This window comes from Lathamus discolor, chromosome 20, assembly GCF_037157495.1.
Source record: "Lathamus discolor isolate bLatDis1 chromosome 20, bLatDis1.hap1, whole genome shotgun sequence".
Lineage (NCBI taxonomy): Eukaryota > Metazoa > Chordata > Aves > Psittaciformes > Psittacidae > Lathamus > Lathamus discolor.
This window is the reverse complement of record NC_088903.1, coordinates 3,021,827-3,039,053: the sequence shown is the minus strand read 5'-3', so window position 1 is coordinate 3,039,053 and position 17,227 is coordinate 3,021,827. Positions and strand designations below refer to the sequence as shown.

At 52.0% G+C, this 17,227-nt stretch overlaps 2 protein-coding genes and 12 non-coding genes across 14 annotated transcripts; all 14 read right to left on the bottom strand.

Annotated features, from left to right (window-relative positions):
• Positions 1 to 497: 497 nt before the first annotated feature.
• CWC25 (CWC25 spliceosome associated protein homolog) lies at positions 498 to 7,439 on the bottom strand. Its single transcript, XM_065699375.1, has 10 exons — positions 7,320 to 7,439; positions 6,883 to 7,055; positions 6,374 to 6,610; positions 5,608 to 5,677; positions 5,006 to 5,133; positions 4,696 to 4,765; positions 4,156 to 4,328; positions 3,519 to 3,605; positions 2,794 to 2,955; positions 498 to 1,324 (listed from the first exon to the last, which is right to left on the bottom strand). Exons 1-10 carry the CDS (start codon positions 7,335 to 7,337, stop codon positions 1,210 to 1,212), a joined length of 1,233 nt encoding a protein of 410 aa, XP_065555447.1. The 5' UTR covers positions 7,338 to 7,439; the 3' UTR covers positions 498 to 1,209.
• A 777-nt stretch (positions 7,440 to 8,216) lies between these two features.
• TRNAC-GCA (transfer RNA cysteine (anticodon GCA)) lies at positions 8,217 to 8,288 on the bottom strand. The gene has a single exon. It is a non-coding gene; the product is annotated as a tRNA-Cys (tRNA).
• A 378-nt stretch (positions 8,289 to 8,666) lies between these two features.
• On the bottom strand, positions 8,667 to 8,738 carry TRNAC-GCA (transfer RNA cysteine (anticodon GCA)). Its single transcript has one exon. It is a non-coding gene; the product is annotated as a tRNA-Cys (tRNA).
• Positions 8,739 to 9,062: 324 nt separating this feature from the next.
• Positions 9,063 to 9,134, bottom strand: TRNAC-GCA (transfer RNA cysteine (anticodon GCA)). Its single transcript has one exon. It is a non-coding gene; the product is annotated as a tRNA-Cys (tRNA).
• A 474-nt stretch (positions 9,135 to 9,608) lies between these two features.
• On the bottom strand, positions 9,609 to 9,680 carry TRNAC-GCA (transfer RNA cysteine (anticodon GCA)). Its single transcript has one exon. It is a non-coding gene; the product is annotated as a tRNA-Cys (tRNA).
• Positions 9,681 to 10,065: 385 nt separating this feature from the next.
• Positions 10,066 to 10,137, bottom strand: TRNAC-GCA (transfer RNA cysteine (anticodon GCA)). Its single transcript has one exon. It is a non-coding gene; the product is annotated as a tRNA-Cys (tRNA).
• Positions 10,138 to 10,496: 359 nt separating this feature from the next.
• TRNAC-GCA (transfer RNA cysteine (anticodon GCA)) lies at positions 10,497 to 10,568 on the bottom strand. Its single transcript has one exon. It is a non-coding gene; the product is annotated as a tRNA-Cys (tRNA).
• A 401-nt stretch (positions 10,569 to 10,969) lies between these two features.
• Positions 10,970 to 11,041, bottom strand: TRNAC-GCA (transfer RNA cysteine (anticodon GCA)). Its single transcript has one exon. It is a non-coding gene; the product is annotated as a tRNA-Cys (tRNA).
• Positions 11,042 to 11,424: 383 nt separating this feature from the next.
• TRNAC-GCA (transfer RNA cysteine (anticodon GCA)) lies at positions 11,425 to 11,496 on the bottom strand. Its single transcript has one exon. It is a non-coding gene; the product is annotated as a tRNA-Cys (tRNA).
• A 265-nt stretch (positions 11,497 to 11,761) lies between these two features.
• On the bottom strand, positions 11,762 to 11,833 carry TRNAC-GCA (transfer RNA cysteine (anticodon GCA)). Its single transcript has one exon. It is a non-coding gene; the product is annotated as a tRNA-Cys (tRNA).
• A 1,875-nt stretch (positions 11,834 to 13,708) lies between these two features.
• Positions 13,709 to 15,546, bottom strand: RPL23 (ribosomal protein L23). Its single transcript, XM_065699377.1, has 5 exons — positions 15,443 to 15,546; positions 15,143 to 15,226; positions 14,600 to 14,728; positions 14,002 to 14,115; positions 13,709 to 13,835 (listed from the first exon to the last, which is right to left on the bottom strand). The coding sequence occupies exons 1-5, from the start codon at positions 15,453 to 15,455 to the stop codon at positions 13,753 to 13,755; spliced, it is 423 nt and encodes a 140-aa protein (XP_065555449.1). The 5' UTR covers positions 15,456 to 15,546; the 3' UTR covers positions 13,709 to 13,752.
• Positions 14,346 to 14,476, bottom strand: LOC136024316 (small nucleolar RNA SNORA21). The gene has a single exon (XR_010616802.1). It is a non-coding gene; the product is annotated as a small nucleolar RNA SNORA21 (small nucleolar RNA).
• Positions 15,547 to 15,728: 182 nt separating the features above from the next.
• TRNAC-GCA (transfer RNA cysteine (anticodon GCA)) lies at positions 15,729 to 15,800 on the bottom strand. The gene has a single exon. It is a non-coding gene; the product is annotated as a tRNA-Cys (tRNA).
• A 1,303-nt stretch (positions 15,801 to 17,103) lies between these two features.
• TRNAC-GCA (transfer RNA cysteine (anticodon GCA)) lies at positions 17,104 to 17,175 on the bottom strand. Its single transcript has one exon. It is a non-coding gene; the product is annotated as a tRNA-Cys (tRNA).
• Positions 17,176 to 17,227: the final 52 nt, after the last annotated feature.

Below are 17,227 nucleotides of genomic sequence, written 5' to 3'. Positions count from 1 at the left end.
CCTCCCCGAGGAGGGGGAGTCCGGGATGCTCAGGGACGGGAGCGCTGCGCTGGCCGCTGGCGCGCTCCGCCTCGAGCTGCGGCAGAAACGGGGAGAACCGCTGCGCGGCTTGGGCTGGGACAGAGAGCAACGGAAAAGGTTGGACATTGGGAGAGGGAAAGGGGAAAGAAAACGCCCTTCCCTCCTCCTCTTCCCGGCCATGGTCTCGCCCAGTTGGCGTGACGACCCCGCCCAGGCCACGCCCCGCTATGCACGGACCAATAAGCAGCGAGGCGCCTGGAATTATGAATGGACTGCTGCACACGTCACACGCCGCCGTTCCCAGCGTGAGGACGGGATCGGCGCTGCGCGGGGTCCCCCCCGAGGGTCGTCTGCGCCCAGGTCCCGCAGCACCGGGGCCGGGAGCTCAGATAAAGCCGAGAAGGGGCCACCCCTGCCGGTTAGAGCCCTCACAAAGGCTTCCCCGTCCCTTCTGCCCCCAAACACCACAAAGAGCATTTAAATACGAGAGGGAAGTTTCTTATGTTTCCAAAAAGGGAAGGGCAGATGTACAGCGCTGTACATATACACACTACTTACAAAACCCCAGAGAACCGTCCGTGTGCCAGCTCTGCTCCTTGCCTTGCCCTCCGGAGCAATGACTCCTTTTGGGTCAAACATCATTCAAATCTGCGAGCAACCAAATAACGGCTACAGGGCTTTTGGAGATGTTACATTCCAAACCCACACCCCACACAGCCGCAGGACTGAATGGGGTTTTGTCCGTTACTCACATAGCTTCATCAGATTCCATCAAATTAACTCACATGTGAATGGGTACCAGTTTGGGGTTTAAGGACTAACAAAACCAGGGCTTTTGCTCTGTCAGGTGGAGAGCCTGGACCATCTGCCCCAAGCAGTCACCACCCAGCAGGATTTGGTAATAACAATATACAAAAGTGATCCCGGCCAAGGTGGGGAGAGAAGGAAAAGACGTGGCCATAGGTTAAAAACGGGATACAAAAGCTCACGAGTTCTCCGGCAGAGGTTTTCCTGCAAGGTCACATCATTACAAACATGTTCACAATGTCCTGAGCACGCAGCAATCCAGCACCTCTTGGGGAGATGGGAAGTGGTCCTGTAGAGAGCAGGGATCAGTGCTGGAGGCCTCTCACCTTTGGGAGCAAGTGTCCGTTTCAATTCTGCACAGTGGCAGAGGGAGAAGTTGTTTCATCTCTGCATAAAGTTCCTTTCCAAGGCGGCAGGAGTCCTCTGGAGGGAGTGGATATTGCGCTTCACGCGATCTTCCAGGCTGGAAGTGGATGCACTCTCCAGTTTTAAGCGACTGCAGGGAATTGAGCCAAAAGACAGAACTCAGGATTGAGCCAAGAGAGAGAAATCTCTTTTAAACACGACACGATTTCCAGCAGGACTCCTCATCCCGAGTCATCTACCTCACTAACAGAGAAACCAGTGAATGAGTTCCTATTAAAGTCTGCACTAAACTGAATACCTTTTAGTCTGGCTTGTAACAGCTCCAAGGCCTAATTTAAGGACAGGAATACATCTGCAGCAGCTCTCCAGCCTCCTCCATTTAATTACAAGCATATCCAGCACTGGGGACTCGGTTGCTTTCTGTGAAGCAAGTGAGGGAAAAGCAACGTGTTCCTGAAGGGAGGGCAGTGTTCCTCAGGGACCAGAGCTCGTGTTGTACATGACTATGTCAGTAACAGGAGAGAGGAGGGTTCCTTGTGACCACTCGACTTTCCTACTTCGGATCCCAGTGCTGTGCTTTGATGAAAGATCCCTTCCTGCCCATCTCTCTTAATGTGCAATAAACACCAAGTTTGTCAGCTCATCCCCTTGCTGCTGCACAAGGAACCACACAAAACTCATACAATCCCAGCCTGGTTTGGGTTGAAGGGACCTTAAAGTTCATCCAGCTCCAACCCTGCCACGGACAGGGACCCCTTCCACTGGAGCAGCTTGCTCCAAGCCCCTGTGTCCAACCTGGCCTTGAGCACTGCCAGGGATGGGGCAGCCACAGCTTCTCTGGGCACCCTGTGCCAGCGCCTCAGCACCCTCACAGGGAAGAGCTTCTGCCTAAGAGCTCATCTCAGTCTCCCCTTGGGCAGGTTCAAGCCATTCCCCTTGGCCTGTCCCTACAGGCCGTGGTAAAAAGTTCCTCTCCATGACAGCTGTGATTAAGCCACCCTTATGTGATCCAGCTCTGGGCAGCTTTGGAAATCAGAGTTCTCCTCTGATTAATTTATAGAGCCTGAAAAACACTACTCCAACATATCTAACACTGCCCTGGGACCTTTGTTACACACCACTGCCTGTTCTGGAAGGCAATTTCCTTCGCTTACCAGGTGCACAAAGGACTGTAAGTTATCACCCGTGTTTAGAAATGGCCTTATTTCTCGTGGGTCTGAAAGCTGTACTCAACAAGCTCTCGGCACACAGTGGGTTTGCAGGCCGGAAACTGCTGAAAGCTCCTAAAAGCAGAGAACTTTCTAATATCTATGTATTAAATATGTAAAGCACTACTAGATATTTCCAGAGGTTGGCAAAAAAAATACCTGATCGCTGGTTTCCATGCCTGACTGCCAAAGCTATCACAGAAATGACTATCTTTTGGGTTCAGAAGAGAGTTTGGCAACAGCAGATGTTAAGTTCTACTGCAAAACACAGTAGAGATGGATCTTACACCATTATCTGAAGCACCTCAAACGCTGAGGCCATCACTCTCTCCTCAGACGCTATGGCTTGTATTTCCCTTGAGTGCAAAAGCAGATCCTAAAAGACACTCACTTGAAGAACTTCCCATCTCTGGAGTCGAGCTTCTCCAGCTCCCGCTCCTGCTCCTCCTCCTTTTGGTGCTTCCTGAGGTTGGTTGCCCTCTCCTCTTCCCGCCACTTGGCATTTTCCATCATTTCTTGGCGTTTACGCTCTAGTTCCTCCGGCGAGATCTTTCTGTTGCGTTGAAGACATCGCTGCTGTGAATCAACAGCACGCTGGGCACCACCCCCCTTTGCTTTCCATTCTTCATCATTTACAACCCCCAAACCCAAGGTGTTTAACATGGTTTTTCCTTTGGTAGCCTGTCTGTCAGTACAGCTCTAAGTGTTCTGCTTTACCACACCCCTAAACCAACAAGAGTCTGGTTTCTCCCTCTTTTCAGCATTCTTGGTTTTAAGATGATGCTGTCAAGGTCGTATTTTCCTGTTGGCAGTGAAACAGAACCTTTCTAATTAACAATCCATGGCACTTAAGACTGACTTCGTGTCACTGCCTTGCATAGTGATATGAGACACATGGAGAACCAACAACCACATGCATTGGTTCAGGAAGCTGGCTGAGATGGCAACCAACAGTCAAGCTCCAGAGCACAAAACAGGGCACTTTAGGACTCCCTATCTGACTTTCTGGACATTCAATCCAATCTATTTTAGTTAACAGAGGAAAACTTGGTTCACAGATTACACCTGCAATCACCAGAACAACTTCCATCCAAAAGCACAAGGACAAGACCTCACCTTGTGTAACCCTGAGTCTGCTGTCGTCGGTAGCTCTTTTTAGGGGAAGGGCTTCTGGCTCTCCCTTTCTCCTCCCGATTGCTGTGCCTGTAACCCAGAACTACCCTTAGCAGGACAGACAAACACACACAATCACACCTCTAAGCTTGCCCTGGATTGTTTCTATACATTTGGAAACCGAGATCTCTCTCACAACCGCAGGACTGTTACCTGTCCACTTTCAAACTCAATTCTAGTGAGTATACTGTGAATTCCCATCTATTTTACTCAGTTTTAATTACTTTAGCAAACTATAAATACCATTTAGCATTTAGTCAAGATAATTCAACAATTCTAAATACCTTTGAAAAGGTACCAGTAGCTCAAATGCAGCACAGCCACAGGCAATACCTAAAGCGTGTTCCTAGACAGAGGCTGTCCCAAATGAAGAGTGCAAAGAGAGTATGTCCTCACTGGAGACTGCCCTGTGTGCTTCTGCTCCCTTCAACAGCAGCACAGCTCTGGCCTTTACACCCTGAACCCAGCAATAACATGGACAGAAGTGGTAGGAGACTTGAGTAAGAGGGATTTTGACTCTGGAGAACTCTCCCCCCACAAGCAGCCTGTGGTTTACAGCACCCAGCTCAGCCACACTCACTGTTTGTGTCTAAGAGGAGATCTTGAGCTCTTGCACCCAGACTGCTCTGAATTCTTCTTGCTTGAGCGGGACCGGCTCCTGGACCTGGAGCGATCCCGGTGCCTGTGGGACCCCCTCTCCTGGCTGGCAACTGGAGAGCTCCGAGACCTGTGGCTCTGCTCAGAGTCTCTACCCTGGAATTGAAAAGTGTTTTCAGGTCAAGATGTCCTGTAAGAGCACAACAACAATAGAAGGCCACAGAGGAGACCTCTGCCAAGACAGCAGAGCAGAGGATTTGAACAGATAGGTAGTGATGTGAAGAGAAACTAAATCAAGCTTAACTCGAATTCGGAGCAGACACAAGTCCTACCAGGATCTGAACAACTTAAGCTTCAAGGTCTAAATGGCTCCAAAATGAATCTAAACTTTATTATACCATGTCCCCCTCGTAATCCTCTTGCAGTTGGTGAAGGAGCCTCACAACAAACTGCCAAAACTCCTTTTCTTCCCTAACTCAGGGCTGCTGCTACTGAAAGAGCTGTGCAAAACACATGGACTTACTTGTAAGCCATATCCTGGGACTCTGGGAGGAGCAGGTTTCCAGGAGGAACTGTTCACCCTCTTCTGAGACCTAAACAGAAAACAGAACAGGGCTTCTGAAGCAGAGGAAATTCAAGAATACCATCGGGTTTTTTTCCACATTAAAATGTCATAAGAATAATGTAATGATGCAAACCCAGTGAAGTAACAACACAGAAACACTGAGGCAAACAAAGATCATTCATTAGAAGGATAAGACTCAAAGAGAAGATGCATGAAAAACAAGCAACCAGCAAACAAGGTACTTTTAGTATCAAGCCTCCAAACATACTTGGTTTTGCTTCGCTCCTCCTCACTGCTGTCACTTCCACTGCTGGAGCTGCGATGTCGATGTTTCTTGTGCTTCTTCTTCTTCTCTTTCTTCTTCTTTTTCTCCTTTTTATCTAAACTGCTTTGCAGCTACAAAGCAAGAGACCGGTTCCTTAGTCAGAACTACTGGAACCACACTTAGCATCACAAGGTAAGGAACAGAGCTCTCTGTGGAAAGGCGCCTGAAACGAAACCTAAAGCATTAAACAAGGTCCTCTCTCAGAACTAAGGAGCTTAAGGGAGTCTTCCCTAGTGACAGTCTGGTATCAGTGCTTGTCACACCCTGTGCCTGCAATCACCCTGTAGTACTAAAGCATTAATCACCAGCTAACAAAACACAATGCACATCAGAAGAGTAAAATAAAACTGAACTTGAAAGGAGGAGAAACTGATTCCCGCAGACACAAGATTGAGACTCTTGTCCTATGCTACGATGATTACAGGAGGCTGAATTTATTCTGGGGTTTTTATCCTAAAAGGAGACTGATTTTGACCTATGATCGTCTCCTTGGTTCAGTGCCTTCTGTGCTTTGAGTCTGTAAGAGGGCACCGAGATACACCTACCAGGGCCTTGATTTTCTTCATTTTCACAGGATTATTTAACACTTCTCTCTTCTTTTCCTCCTCCTTCTTCCTAAAAAAGAACAAAAATAACCAGGATTTCCAAACAATTGAAAGTATCAGCTTTTCATAAAGGATACCAATCAAGCGCAAGCTCTACAAACATATAAAGCAGGAAAGTTGTGTTCATCCAAAGCAGATCTGGCTAAGGAGGTGTCTGCCCTTTCCTCTTCCAGTTAAGAGGGCAACCAGTCGGGAAAACAAAAAGCTCTTCTGTTACCATCAATGTGCTCACAACACTAAGAAAAGCCTAATAATCACAGCAGAGCACATACATTCATACACATACAAGGGTGAGCTAAGCTGGGAGAGGGGAATCAACGTGGAGTAATAATCTTTGCATTTCTCTGCATGTACCAACTTACAGCTCGACGATCATCGGCTCATTCAGGTCACAAAGCCTTAGATTTGAAACCGAGCCAGCAAAGTTACCCCAAAGCAGCAAATTGCCTCAAATACGTGATTTTCTGTCGCATTGCTGTGTCTGGAACACACAACAACCAAAACCCTACAAGGCATGAAGAGGGGCTGTGACCTCTTCCCAGCCAGGACTGCCACCTCCAGCCTAGAGCTCACGAACAGGCAGCTGTAGCTTTGAGAAACACGCACCACAGCAGCCTTTACAAGGGCAAATAAGACATTTCTTCGGGGGTTGCTACTCCTGGTGCTTTGCCTGAGCTATGGCTTCTTTCGAGGCTTCATTTAGTACCTTATCATGAAAAGCGGATCCTCCCGGATCTTGTTTGCCATATCCAGGACAGAATTGGCACCTGACTTGGCAAAAATGGAGCCTGGGAGAAGTCCTGTCTCACTGGAACAGCCTGCCTCCTTGTCTTCTATCTTCTCAAAGATGTATTTGTCCACAGGGCGCCCCATAAGGTACTCCTCTCTGTTCACCATGCCGCCAGGACCCTGGTACATCCACTCCAGCTTCTCTTCTTTTTTCCTGTTGCAAACAAGACCACCTCATTTCCCTTCTCAAGCTTCTGAAGTTACATGTTAAGGCAGCGGCTTATGGAGGAGAGTGGAAACATCTTTTCAACCTAAAGAACCCTCTCATCACAGAATGGTTGGGGCTGGAAAGGGCCATAAGATCCGGTTCGAACCCCCAAACATCATCAGAGGCACTGAACCCATCGCCAGGGGCACAAGGCAGCAGCTCATCAGGCAGCCCCGGCTCCAGGGCGCAAGCAGGGCTGCTTCCCCGCGGCCCCTCACCTCACGGTGCCCATGTCCTCCGCGTATCGCTGCATCTCCTCCCGCGCCCGCTCCTCCTGCAGCTCCCGCTGCAGCTCCTCGATCTTCTTCCTCTCGGCCTCATGCTTCTGCTCGGCTTTCCACACCTTCTCCACATTGCGCAGGGTCTGCGGGTGCCAGCTCTTCTTCAGGTTCTGCGGGAGGGGAGACACCGCACTGCCACGTTAACGACGAGCCGCCTGCCCTCACGGGTGACAAGGGCCCGCTCCGAGCCCTCCAGCCGCGGACAACGGTAACCGCGTCCTCCCATCACCCCGCTGCCAAGGCCGGGGAAGGCCCCAGGCCCACGCCGGTGCCTTCCCCCCCCACCACCTCCGGTGCCCGGAGCCCCCTCCGGTGCCTTCCCCCCCCCCCCCCCGGTGCCCGGTGCCTCCTCCGGTGCCCCCCCCCCCCCTCACCAGGTCGCCTCCCCCCATGGCAGCGGCCGCTCGGGCGGTCTCGTCTCCGCGGATACCGGGCCGGGATGTGCGTCACCAGCACTCGCCGCCGGCGCGGCTGCTGTGCGCGGCTCAGGCTCGAAGTCGTCACTTCCGGCCGCGGCTCTGAGGGGAGGCGGGGACATGGCGGTGAAGCGGAGCTCGGTCGGCTCCCGGTAGGGAACAAACACCCTAAACCCCAGCGAAACAACCCGCGATAGAAACACCGAGCAGCGGAGAAAGCCCTCGTTGAGCTCCCCAGGTACAGGAGCTCAAACCCGGCTGCCCCCGAGCCGGAGCTCCTCACGTTGCCACGTACAAAGACGGTTTCGGGGTCACTTGCGGCAGCGGCCCTGGGGGGGTTAGAACCGGCGACCTCCGGCTTGCCGGCCCGGCGCGTTCCCCCCTGCGCCACCTCACCCCGGCAGAGCCCCCCCCGCCCCGCGAGCCCTGCGGCGGGGGCGCGGCGCAGGGGCAGGGCGTCGGGCTGCGGGGCGGAAGGAGCCGAGTTCGAGCCCCGCGAGGGGCGCAGGCAGGGATTCCTGGTCAGTTCAGCACCCAGGAACCCGCTGAGCCGCACAGCACTGCCCCGGTGCCCCTTGAGCAGAGATCCTGCTTCTAGAAAAGGGTTAAACACGGTGGTGAGTGGTTGAATTAATGGCAATTACTCGAACAGGAAAAACTGGAGCTGTAGCACCTCTGTTAGCCAGCGTGTATACATGTACCTGCAGAACTCAGGAGAGGTTGAAACGTGGCAAACTGATTTCACGCTCAGCAAAAAAAGATCAAGTGATTTCCAAAAGCGCACAAGGGTAAGAAAGTCTCTGTACTGTCTGTGAGCAGACTCTGGAAGAGAAGAGGGACTAAAAGCAGCTAAAGAGGGGGCACCTGGAGTTGAACCAGGGACCTCTTGATCTGCAGTCAAATGCTCTACCACTGAGCTATACCCCCATGGCAATACACCTTCAAACAGAGACATTTGAAACATTCATATAGAGACAAGTTTTTCTGCCTGCTTTGGGGATTCCTTTACTTGACAACCCCCCTTTGCCTCTTCATGCACCTGACAGAACCTCTACAGGCAGTTAAATGTGATGCATTATCATAAACATCATTACTGCAGAGAATTAAGACAGGAGTACCCACGCAGACAGGGAGCAGTTACACAGTGCACTCTGGTTTCCTAAGTCAGGGCCTCAGCTCCTTGAGCACTGGAGCTCAGAAACCAACGTTCAGTGCACAGCACATCCTCGCAAGGCCCACGGAAAGCTCTCAGTCTCCTTTCTGGATCATGTTTTGGCAAAAGGCAGGCTGAAGGAGGAGGAAAAGAGGGGGCACCTGGAGTTGAACCAGGGACCTCTTGATCTGCAGTCAAATGCTCTACCACTGAGCTATACCCCCTGACAACACACATAAACAGGGTTTCACAGACAGCCAAGCTTTTCTGTCCATGGTTAGACTCTGACCCAACACCCCATGCCTCCTGATGTGCCCACCAAGGGCCATACAGAGAATACTACTGAGAATCAAAACCAGGGAGAAGTCTATAGACAGGGAGCAGTTACTCACACAGTGCACCGAAGAGTGGACTTTAGAGTCAGAGCCTCAGATCCTTGAACAATGGAGCACAGAAAGCAGTGAAGAGCACGAGTCACAAAATCCAAGGGGAGCTCTCCATTGTCTTTGGGATCAATTTTGGCAAGAAGGCTGAAGGAAGAGAAAAAGAGGGGGCACCTGGAGTTGAACCAGGGACCTCTTGATCTGCAGTCAAATGCTCTACCACTGAGCTATACCCCCTTGGTGATGGTTCCTACAAGGAACAGTACAAAACTTCATCTAGAGTTCTATGTCCACTGGTTAGGTCATGCTATAGAACTACAGAATGGTTTGGCCTGGAAAGAACCTTAAAAACATCCACTTCCAACCCCCTGCCATTGGCAGGGACACGTTCCACTAGGACAGCACCCTTGTCTGCATGCTAATGTACAGGCAAAATTGTCTCTGTAACATTCTCTGCACAATCTGGAGCCAAACACACACAGGGCCTAATTACACACACAAACTGCATCCCCAGCAGGTTCCTCTTCTGGCAAAACAACCTTTATGTCTTTGCTTCGTCACTGACACCATTCCCATAGGAAGTGTTCAGCTAAGTGCTCAGCTGAGTATCTTCAATCCTGGCCTTTGCAGATGCCTTCCTGGGCAGGACAAGGACAGCAGAGCTGAAAGGGAGGAATGCTCAGTTCTTCCTGAAGAAAAAGGACAACCCAAAGGGGGCACCTGGAGTTGAACCAGGGACCTCTTGATCTGCAGTCAAATGCTCTACCACTGAGCTATACCCCCTTGGCAATGCACCTTCAAGAAGAGACATCTGAAGCATTCATATAGAGACAAGTTTTTCTGTCTGCTTAAGGGATTCCTTTACTTGACAACCCCGTCTGCCTCTTCATGTGCCTCACAGAGGCTCTACAGGCAGTTAAATATGATGCATTATCATAAATGTCATTACTGCAGAGAATTAAGGACAAAAATACACGCAGAGACAGGGAGTAGTTACTCAGTGCACAACCCCTGCAGTTTCCCTATTCGGGGCTTCAGCTCCTTGAACAACAGAGCTCAGAAACCACTGTTCAGCACAAAGCACATCCTCGTAGGGTCCAAGGAAAGCTCTCGGGTCTTCTTTCTGTGACCACTTTTGGCAAAAAGGTGGCTAAAGGAGAAGAAAAAGAGGGGGCACCTGGAGTTGAACCAGGGACCTCTTGATCTGCAGTCACATGCTCTACCACTGAGCTATACCCCCATAGCAACACACCTTCACAGAGAGGTTCTAAAAGCATTTCTATAGGGAGCCAACCTTTTCTCTTCACTGGTTACTCTTTTACCTGACAGCCCCCTCTGCCTCTTAATGTTCCTCCCAAAAGGCTGTACAGAGAATTGCAACAGAGGATCAAGAACAGAGAGACGTACATAAGACAGGGAATAATTACACAGCGCACAATCCCTCCAGCTTCCTTAGAGTCAGAGCGTCAGCTCCTTAAGCACTGGAGCTCAGAAACCAACGTTCAGTGCACAGCACATCCTCGCAAGGCCCACGGAAAGCTCTCAGTCTCCTTTCTGGATCATATTTTGGCAAAAGGAAGGCTGAAGGAAGAAAAAAAGAGGGGGCACCTGGAGTTGAACCAGGGACCTCTTGATCTGCAGTCAAATGCTCTACCACTGAGCTATACCCCCACTGTACACACTGTCCACCAACGATACAGCATGTCAAGGATGTTCTTTGCCTAGTCTCTGACCTCTCTGTTCCAGAGGAATCAAATCCTGATGCAGAAATTGCAAGGCTGAAGCACAACAGCAGCACAAGATATCGAGTCACCACATTCCAGCACAGGAGACTGACACTCCATTCCTCAAACAGCCTTGGCCCAGTTCCTCCCAGCTCAGTCTGCTCTCTTTGAGTAGACGCTACCATGACATGGCCTTAAGAGTCTTGGACAGGACTGGGCACAGTCTCCCCGCACTGCTGAGCTCCAGCTCTAATTTGCAAAAGAATGCACAGGAGAGGAAGCCGAGCTGATGGTATCAGGCTTCCAGTGAACAAACACCCCAAAATCCTAAGGAAAAAGTGACTCCTGAGGGGGCACCTGGAGTTGAACCAGGGACCTCTTGATCTGCAGTCAAATGCTCTACCACTGAGCTATACCCCCTGAGCATCACACCTTCAAAAAGAGACATGTGAAACATTCATACAGTGACAGGGTTTTGTCTGCTTAGGGGATTCCTTTAATTGACAACCCCCCCCTCTGCCTCTTCAGGTGCCTCACAGAACCTCTACAGGCAGTTAAATGTGATGCATTATCATAAATGTCATTACTGCAGAGAATTAAGAACAGAGAAGAGTACACACACGGACAGGGAGCAGTTACACAGTGCACTCTGGTTTCCTAAGTCAGGGCCTCAGCTCCTTGAGCACTGGAGCTCAGAAACCAACATCCAGTGCATAGCACATCCTCACAAGGCCCACGGAAAGCTCTCAGTCTCCTTTCTGGATCATATTTTGGCAAAAGGAAGGCTGAAGGAGGAGAAAAAGAGGGGGCACCTGGAGTTGAACCAGGGACCTCTTGATCTGCAGTCAAATGCTCTACCACTGAGCTATACCCCCCTGCACAACTGCTCCCCACAAATCTCCCCATAAATAACCAGCCCAATAAAGTCCCTACAAATTAATCCCAGGCCAAAAACCAGCTTCTCAAGAAATGCTCATCTCTCCCCTCACAAACATCCCACTGCTACTCTTTGGGAATCAACTTCACTTCTGGCCAGCACCCTGTCAAGCCCAGGATGGAGCCTGCAAACAGTTATGGGGAAACACATTGCCATGACGAGCCCCAACCCAACTTTTTCTGGATAAAAAGCAGGAAAAGGGGAGGGGGCACCCGGATTTGAACCGGGGACCTCTTGATCTGCAGTCAAATGCTCTACCCCTGAGCTATACCCCCACTGTGCAGTAAGGGCAGGAACAGTTCCTTGTGTGCAGGGATGAGGCAGCTCTGCAGCATTCCACTGCCTCACTCCCTGCACCTGCGGCACTGCCTCTTCTACACTGCAGCCCTCTCATTACCCTTCATTTTATCCTAAACCCCACCTCTCAGCATGCTTCCAACCAGGCTCCTGGCACACAACCTAACGAATTCCCTATTAACTTTCTCTAGAAACCTCATCAGAGAGAAAAAACCCAAAGAACACTTCCAAACACCAGCTCCAAACTATGGCTGAAGCCATTCAACTGCCCCTCTGCTTGGTCTTGGGGTGGGTCATTCCTCAGCCGCAGAGAGGAATGACCTGCCACAACACCCCCCATGCTGCCCACAGCCTCTGTCCTCCCCAGACTGCTGCCCAGGAGCAGGGACAATCACCCACCCAAAGCATTTCATCCAGGGCCAGTCACCCAAAGCATTTCAGCCTTGTGCCCTGCCTCACAAAGTCTTCAGAGATCAGAAATGCAGCACAAGCTATTAAAATCCATCAAGGGAGAACACGTTTATTTTAGTGATGGTTCCTTACTCAGCAGCAGGTCTCTGTGTCTCTCCCCAGGGCTGAGAAACAGCTCCTCCATCACCAGCACAGCGGAAGGATGGCACCGCTCAAAGAGACTGACTTGAGCCACAGGTTAGTGCAGTGCAGTGACAGCCAGAGCACCCCTTGTGCCCTCCTGGCACTCCAGCTCTCCTGGGAATGACCTGCAGAAAAGAGAGCAGCCCTCAGTCTGGGTAAGTCCTTTCCCAAGTTTCCCTCCCCAGATCCCAGTTGTCCAATGGGAATATCTGAGTAAGACTTTCTAGGCCACATTATTTTGTGCATTCTTGGTCTTTTGGTCAAACAGCTGTGTCAAAACAAGGGCTTACAAAGCACTGCTTCTGTTCATCACTTATCTTTTTTGCTACATAACCTCTGAGGTTTTGGTGCCTGTAACCACTTCATCCACTGCAACGTCTCTGCACTGAAAGCATCAGGAATGTCAGGAATCTCTCACAAAGCAAAGCACGCAGTGGGCTGTCCAAGGAAGGGTTGCAGCTCCTGTGGGTCACAACGTGAGGTGTACTGAGGCCAAGCCAGGCATTACAGGGCCACAGCATCCAGGGCAGTATCACCCCTATTTTACCTTGCTCAGGAGAGCCAAAAAACCAGCTGACCTCTGGTTCACATCCAAACATCCCCTTCTCTGCTTCCACCTGAGAGGAACATCAGGAAAACCACTTCACACAAGCGTTTGTGTAGACGTACCTCCAGCTCTGCTCCTGAAGCCTTTCAGCTCAGACCTTCCACTCACAACTGCCCATCGCTGACCTCGGGGCTGGAGGGCTTCACACACGACCTCCACCAGCAGTCATGAAGCTCTGTGTCCGTACACGTCTTCAGCAAGGACCAAGAAACGTTCCTCAGAGCATGATGCTCATAGTACAGCTCACGTCCAGGTGCTGCTTCCCACCCTCCTGCACCATCAGCCCAGTGTTCCTAAGCACTTCAACTGCCTGTTCTAGGAGAAAATTCCAGACCTACAATCCCTCCAGCCCCTGGGTGCAGGCATCTCGCAGCAGAGCTTCCACAAACCCACCCCACTTCTATTCATGCGGACATCCAGTGGTCAAGTCAATCCTGCTAAAGCCATTCCAGCGCAAGCCCCTTCCAGGAGTTTTCCAGAGGTAGAATCTGCCTACAAAAAGAGACTTATCACTGGGTATTAAACCTCCAAACCCCTCATCCCTGCTCCATGCAGACAAGGAGCTCCATAAATTGGCTTCCCAGAACTACCTCCCTTGTGAGGATATGGTCCTGCTCCGCAGAGAAAGGCACTTTGGCAAGAAAGACACCACTTGTTTGGTACAAGGACTTTTATTGTGTGTATGGAATGCCGCGGCTACGCGATGCTTCCCGCGTTGGAGGCTATCCTGGGCCACAGATCCGCACACTCCTTCGCCACAGGGCCTGTGATGGCAGAGCCTGGGAAAAGGAGAGGAGGACAACAGTGCCTTAGAGCCCAGCATGGCTACGGAGAGGGGTCAAGGCAGCACTTTGCTCCCCTACAAGGAGCATCAGGGTCCTTCCACCCTCTAAGCAGCAACACCAATCTCTGTGCTCCCCCTTCACCCGGGGTTCCCATCCATACCTTTCATTTCTCCTTTATTATTTACTATCACTCCTGCGTTATCTTCAAAATAGAGGAATACTCCGTCTTTTCTCCTGTAGGACTTCCGCTGCCGAATTACCACTGCCGGGTGGACTGCAGAGAGACAGGAGCAGTTCAGTGTCACAGCCAGCATCTCATCTGCAGGGCTTTGCTATGTGAAATTGCAGTTTATAGGCAACAGGCTACTTAAACTGATGGTGTGATGCTCACAGCTACGTCTCCCCTTGGAGAACTTGATGCTTTCCCATCCTTATCTCTAAATCCACCCTCAATCCACAGGTTCCTCCTCACCCTGAGCAGCACCAAACCATGGTACCACAGCACCGTGTCCCACCACTGATTGAAACGAACAGCACAAGCTGCCACTTCACCCAAAAGCAGTGCCTTTGCTCTGCCCTTCCACGACAACTCACCGGGCCACTGCCACAGACCCAGCAAGTGCTTTTCGAAGGGTGGAGGCGATGCTCCAGAGATCCAGTGCCCAACTTCAGCACCAGTTTGGGGGCAGAACTATTCCCAACTTCTACACTCAAAGAGGGGACCCCCCCCCTCCCCAGCACAGCCATTCCACACTCACCCTTCTTCCGCAGCTCTGGCTTGCCCTTCTTGACTGTGGCCATCACCATGTCACCCACACCGGCCGCTGGCAGCCTGTTCAGGCGGCCCTTGATGCCCTTCACGGAGATGATGTACAGGTTCTTGGCACCTATGGAGAGACTTAAGTCAACGGGGCTGGCCAGGACGCTTCCCATGTCACATCAGAGTGAAGCCAACAGCACAAGCAGCCTCTTCACACAAAGTGCTGCTGTTGCTGTCTCCTTCCATGAGCACAGACCCAGCAACTTAAACAGAGGGGGTTTAGGTTGGATATAAGGAAGTTCTTTCCTGTGAGGGTGCTGAGGCACTGGAATGGGTTGCCCAGGGAGGCTGTGGATGCTCCATCCCTGGCGGTGCTCAAAGCCACGTTGGACAGAGCCTTGGGTGCCATGGGTTAGTGGGAGGTGTCCCTGCCCATGGGGCAGGGGGTTGGAGCTGGATGCTCGGAAGCTCCTTTCCAACCCGAACCATTCCACGGCTCTAGGAACTTCCCAGGAAGAAGACGGGGGTTTTGGAGCCTCACCTGTGTTATCGGCGCAATTGATCACAGCTCCCACCGGGAGACCGAGGGAGATGCGGAACTTGGCACCCGAGGAACCACCGCGTCCTGCAGGGCGAGAAGCGGGTTAGGATCCCGGCCATGGCGCACGGCGAGGAGCCGGCCTAGCGCCTCCCGGAGGGGAGATTCCCGGCACCATCCGCGGGCTCCGCGCTCCCCAGACCCGGCCCTCGCCATTCCCGGCCGGAGCGGCGATGGAGGCACCGCGGGGAGCGCGGATGGAGCCGGATGCCACCGCTCCCCCCGCATCGGGGCCCGTCTCACCTCGCTTCGACATCTTGGCGCCGGAAGAGGGGGACAGGCGCGGGGCACGCCGGGATATGGGTTTGCCCCGCCTCCTTTCCGCTCCGCCGGACGTCACATGGCCAGGCCGGCAAGGCTCACGTGGCGTTAGCGGGGAGGGCCGGAGGTACCGGGAGCTGCCCGGTGGGCCCCGCTCCCCACGTGTGGCTCGCACCGGACCCTGCGGTGCACCCGGTCCGTACCGGGAATGATTCGAGGTAGAAAAACCTTGGAAAGAGGAGGAAAAAAAAGGTGGAAAACGCAAAAGAGGGGGCACCCGGATTTGAACCGGGGACCTCTTGATCTGCAGTCAAATGCTCTACCACTGAGCTATACCCCCGATGCGCCGAATTCCGCTCCGTGCCGCCTTCCACCGCCGCCACCGGGCACCGAGCTCGGGCTGGGCGCTGGTGGCTCCTCCCGGTGCGCGCTTCCAGGACCGGCGGAGCCTGGGGGACCAAGAAGCGAGCACCGGAAGGGAGGCAAAAGCTCAGCAGTTCGGTGCTTCTCAGGCACCGCGAGTGCGGCGGCAGCGCCGTGCTGCTCACCCGACCCCGAGGAGGGGATGTGTCTGTTATCAGAGCCACTCACCCTTGCCTCCATGTGCATTTGTCAGCCCTAATGATGCTGTAAATCGCGGTGTAATTTAACTACGAAGTGAAAGGGTTTTGCCTGTTGGCAATAAATGATTTTGTGGTTCCCCGGGGAAAGCTTAAATCTAATTTCAGGAGGAAAACACAAGTGATGCTACTCCATCAGCCTGGTCCTCTAAGTGCTCCGTGTAGAGCTTGCAAGCAAATAATCATAGAATCCCAGACTGGTTTGTGTTGGAAGGGACCTTAAAGCTCACCCAGTTCCAACCCCTGCCACGGGCAAGGACAACTTCCACTAGAGCAGGTTGCCGCAAGCCCCATCCAACCTGGCCAGCTGGACACGATGCAGGTGGTAAAGGGAATAAAAGAAAAACCACAGCCCTGCGGTCGTTTTGCACCCAAAACATCTGTGTGACGAAGAGCCTCGCACACTCATCAGCGTCTCCTCAGCCAAGAGAGGAAAATCCACCCACAACATCCCAAATTGCTGGATAAACTGTAAAGCTCGCTTTATTTTAAGCTGAGATGGGCCGGGAAAAGGTGGGAGGCTGTTTCAGGCGAGCTGGGAAGTGCTGGGTGAGGTGATCAGCGAGGGAAGGAGTGGGCTGTGTGACAAGATCAGAAAAGCTGCATTTAAACTGAAGGAAACCAATTTAAAGCTGCATCCTGAAATAAAAAAGGAGGAAAAGAGTCGAGCACAGCCTTTTTTAGTGTGGGTGTGCTTCATTAAAGCCCACCTGCAAGCAGTGATTGCAGAGGGTCCTTTTTTTCACATTGGGTTCGTGGAAAGGGGGATTAAGGTGCTGTTATCCGTGACAGAGATTTAGTTAACGTTCTTATAGAGGGTTTGGGAATGAAAGAACCCAAATTGGGTCGCTGCTGCCTATCGCATTGCTTGTGCAGGAAGAACCTACACGGTTCTGCCGGCCTTGCAGATGTCGGGGACCTTCTCCTCACGTACTTTTAAGGAGGAATCATGCGTAGGGGTGAAAATAAAAGAGAAAGAAAGAAGGAAAACACGCAGAAAGAACAACCAAAAGCTCAACCCCCAGGGGGCACCCGGATTTGAACCAGGGACCTCTTGATCTGCAGTCAAATGCTCTACCACTGAGCTATACCCCCAGCTGCCGTTGCGGCCGCGCGAGCGCTGTGTTAGAGCATCCCAACGCGTGTG

What these genes read in the sequence shown, in the direction of transcription:
- RPL23 (XM_065699377.1), bottom strand. An exon ending in CAATTGCGCCGATAACACAG is followed by an intron (nt 14,729 to 15,142) that starts GTGAGGCTCCAA and finishes GTCTCTCCATAG; the next exon opens with GTGCCAAGAACCTGTACATC. An exon ending in TAATAAAGGAGAAATGAAAG is followed by an intron (nt 13,836 to 14,001) that starts GTATGGATGGGA and finishes TCCTTTTCCCAG; the next exon opens with GCTCTGCCATCACAGGCCCT.
- CWC25 (XM_065699375.1), bottom strand. An exon ending in TCCCAGGATATGGCTTACAA is followed by an intron (nt 4,329 to 4,695) that starts GTAAGTCCATGT and finishes TTTCAATTCCAG; the next exon opens with GGTAGAGACTCTGAGCAGAG. An exon ending in TCTCCTCTTAGACACAAACA is followed by an intron (nt 3,606 to 4,155) that starts GTGAGTGTGGCT and finishes TCTGGGTTACAG; the next exon opens with GCACAGCAATCGGGAGGAGA.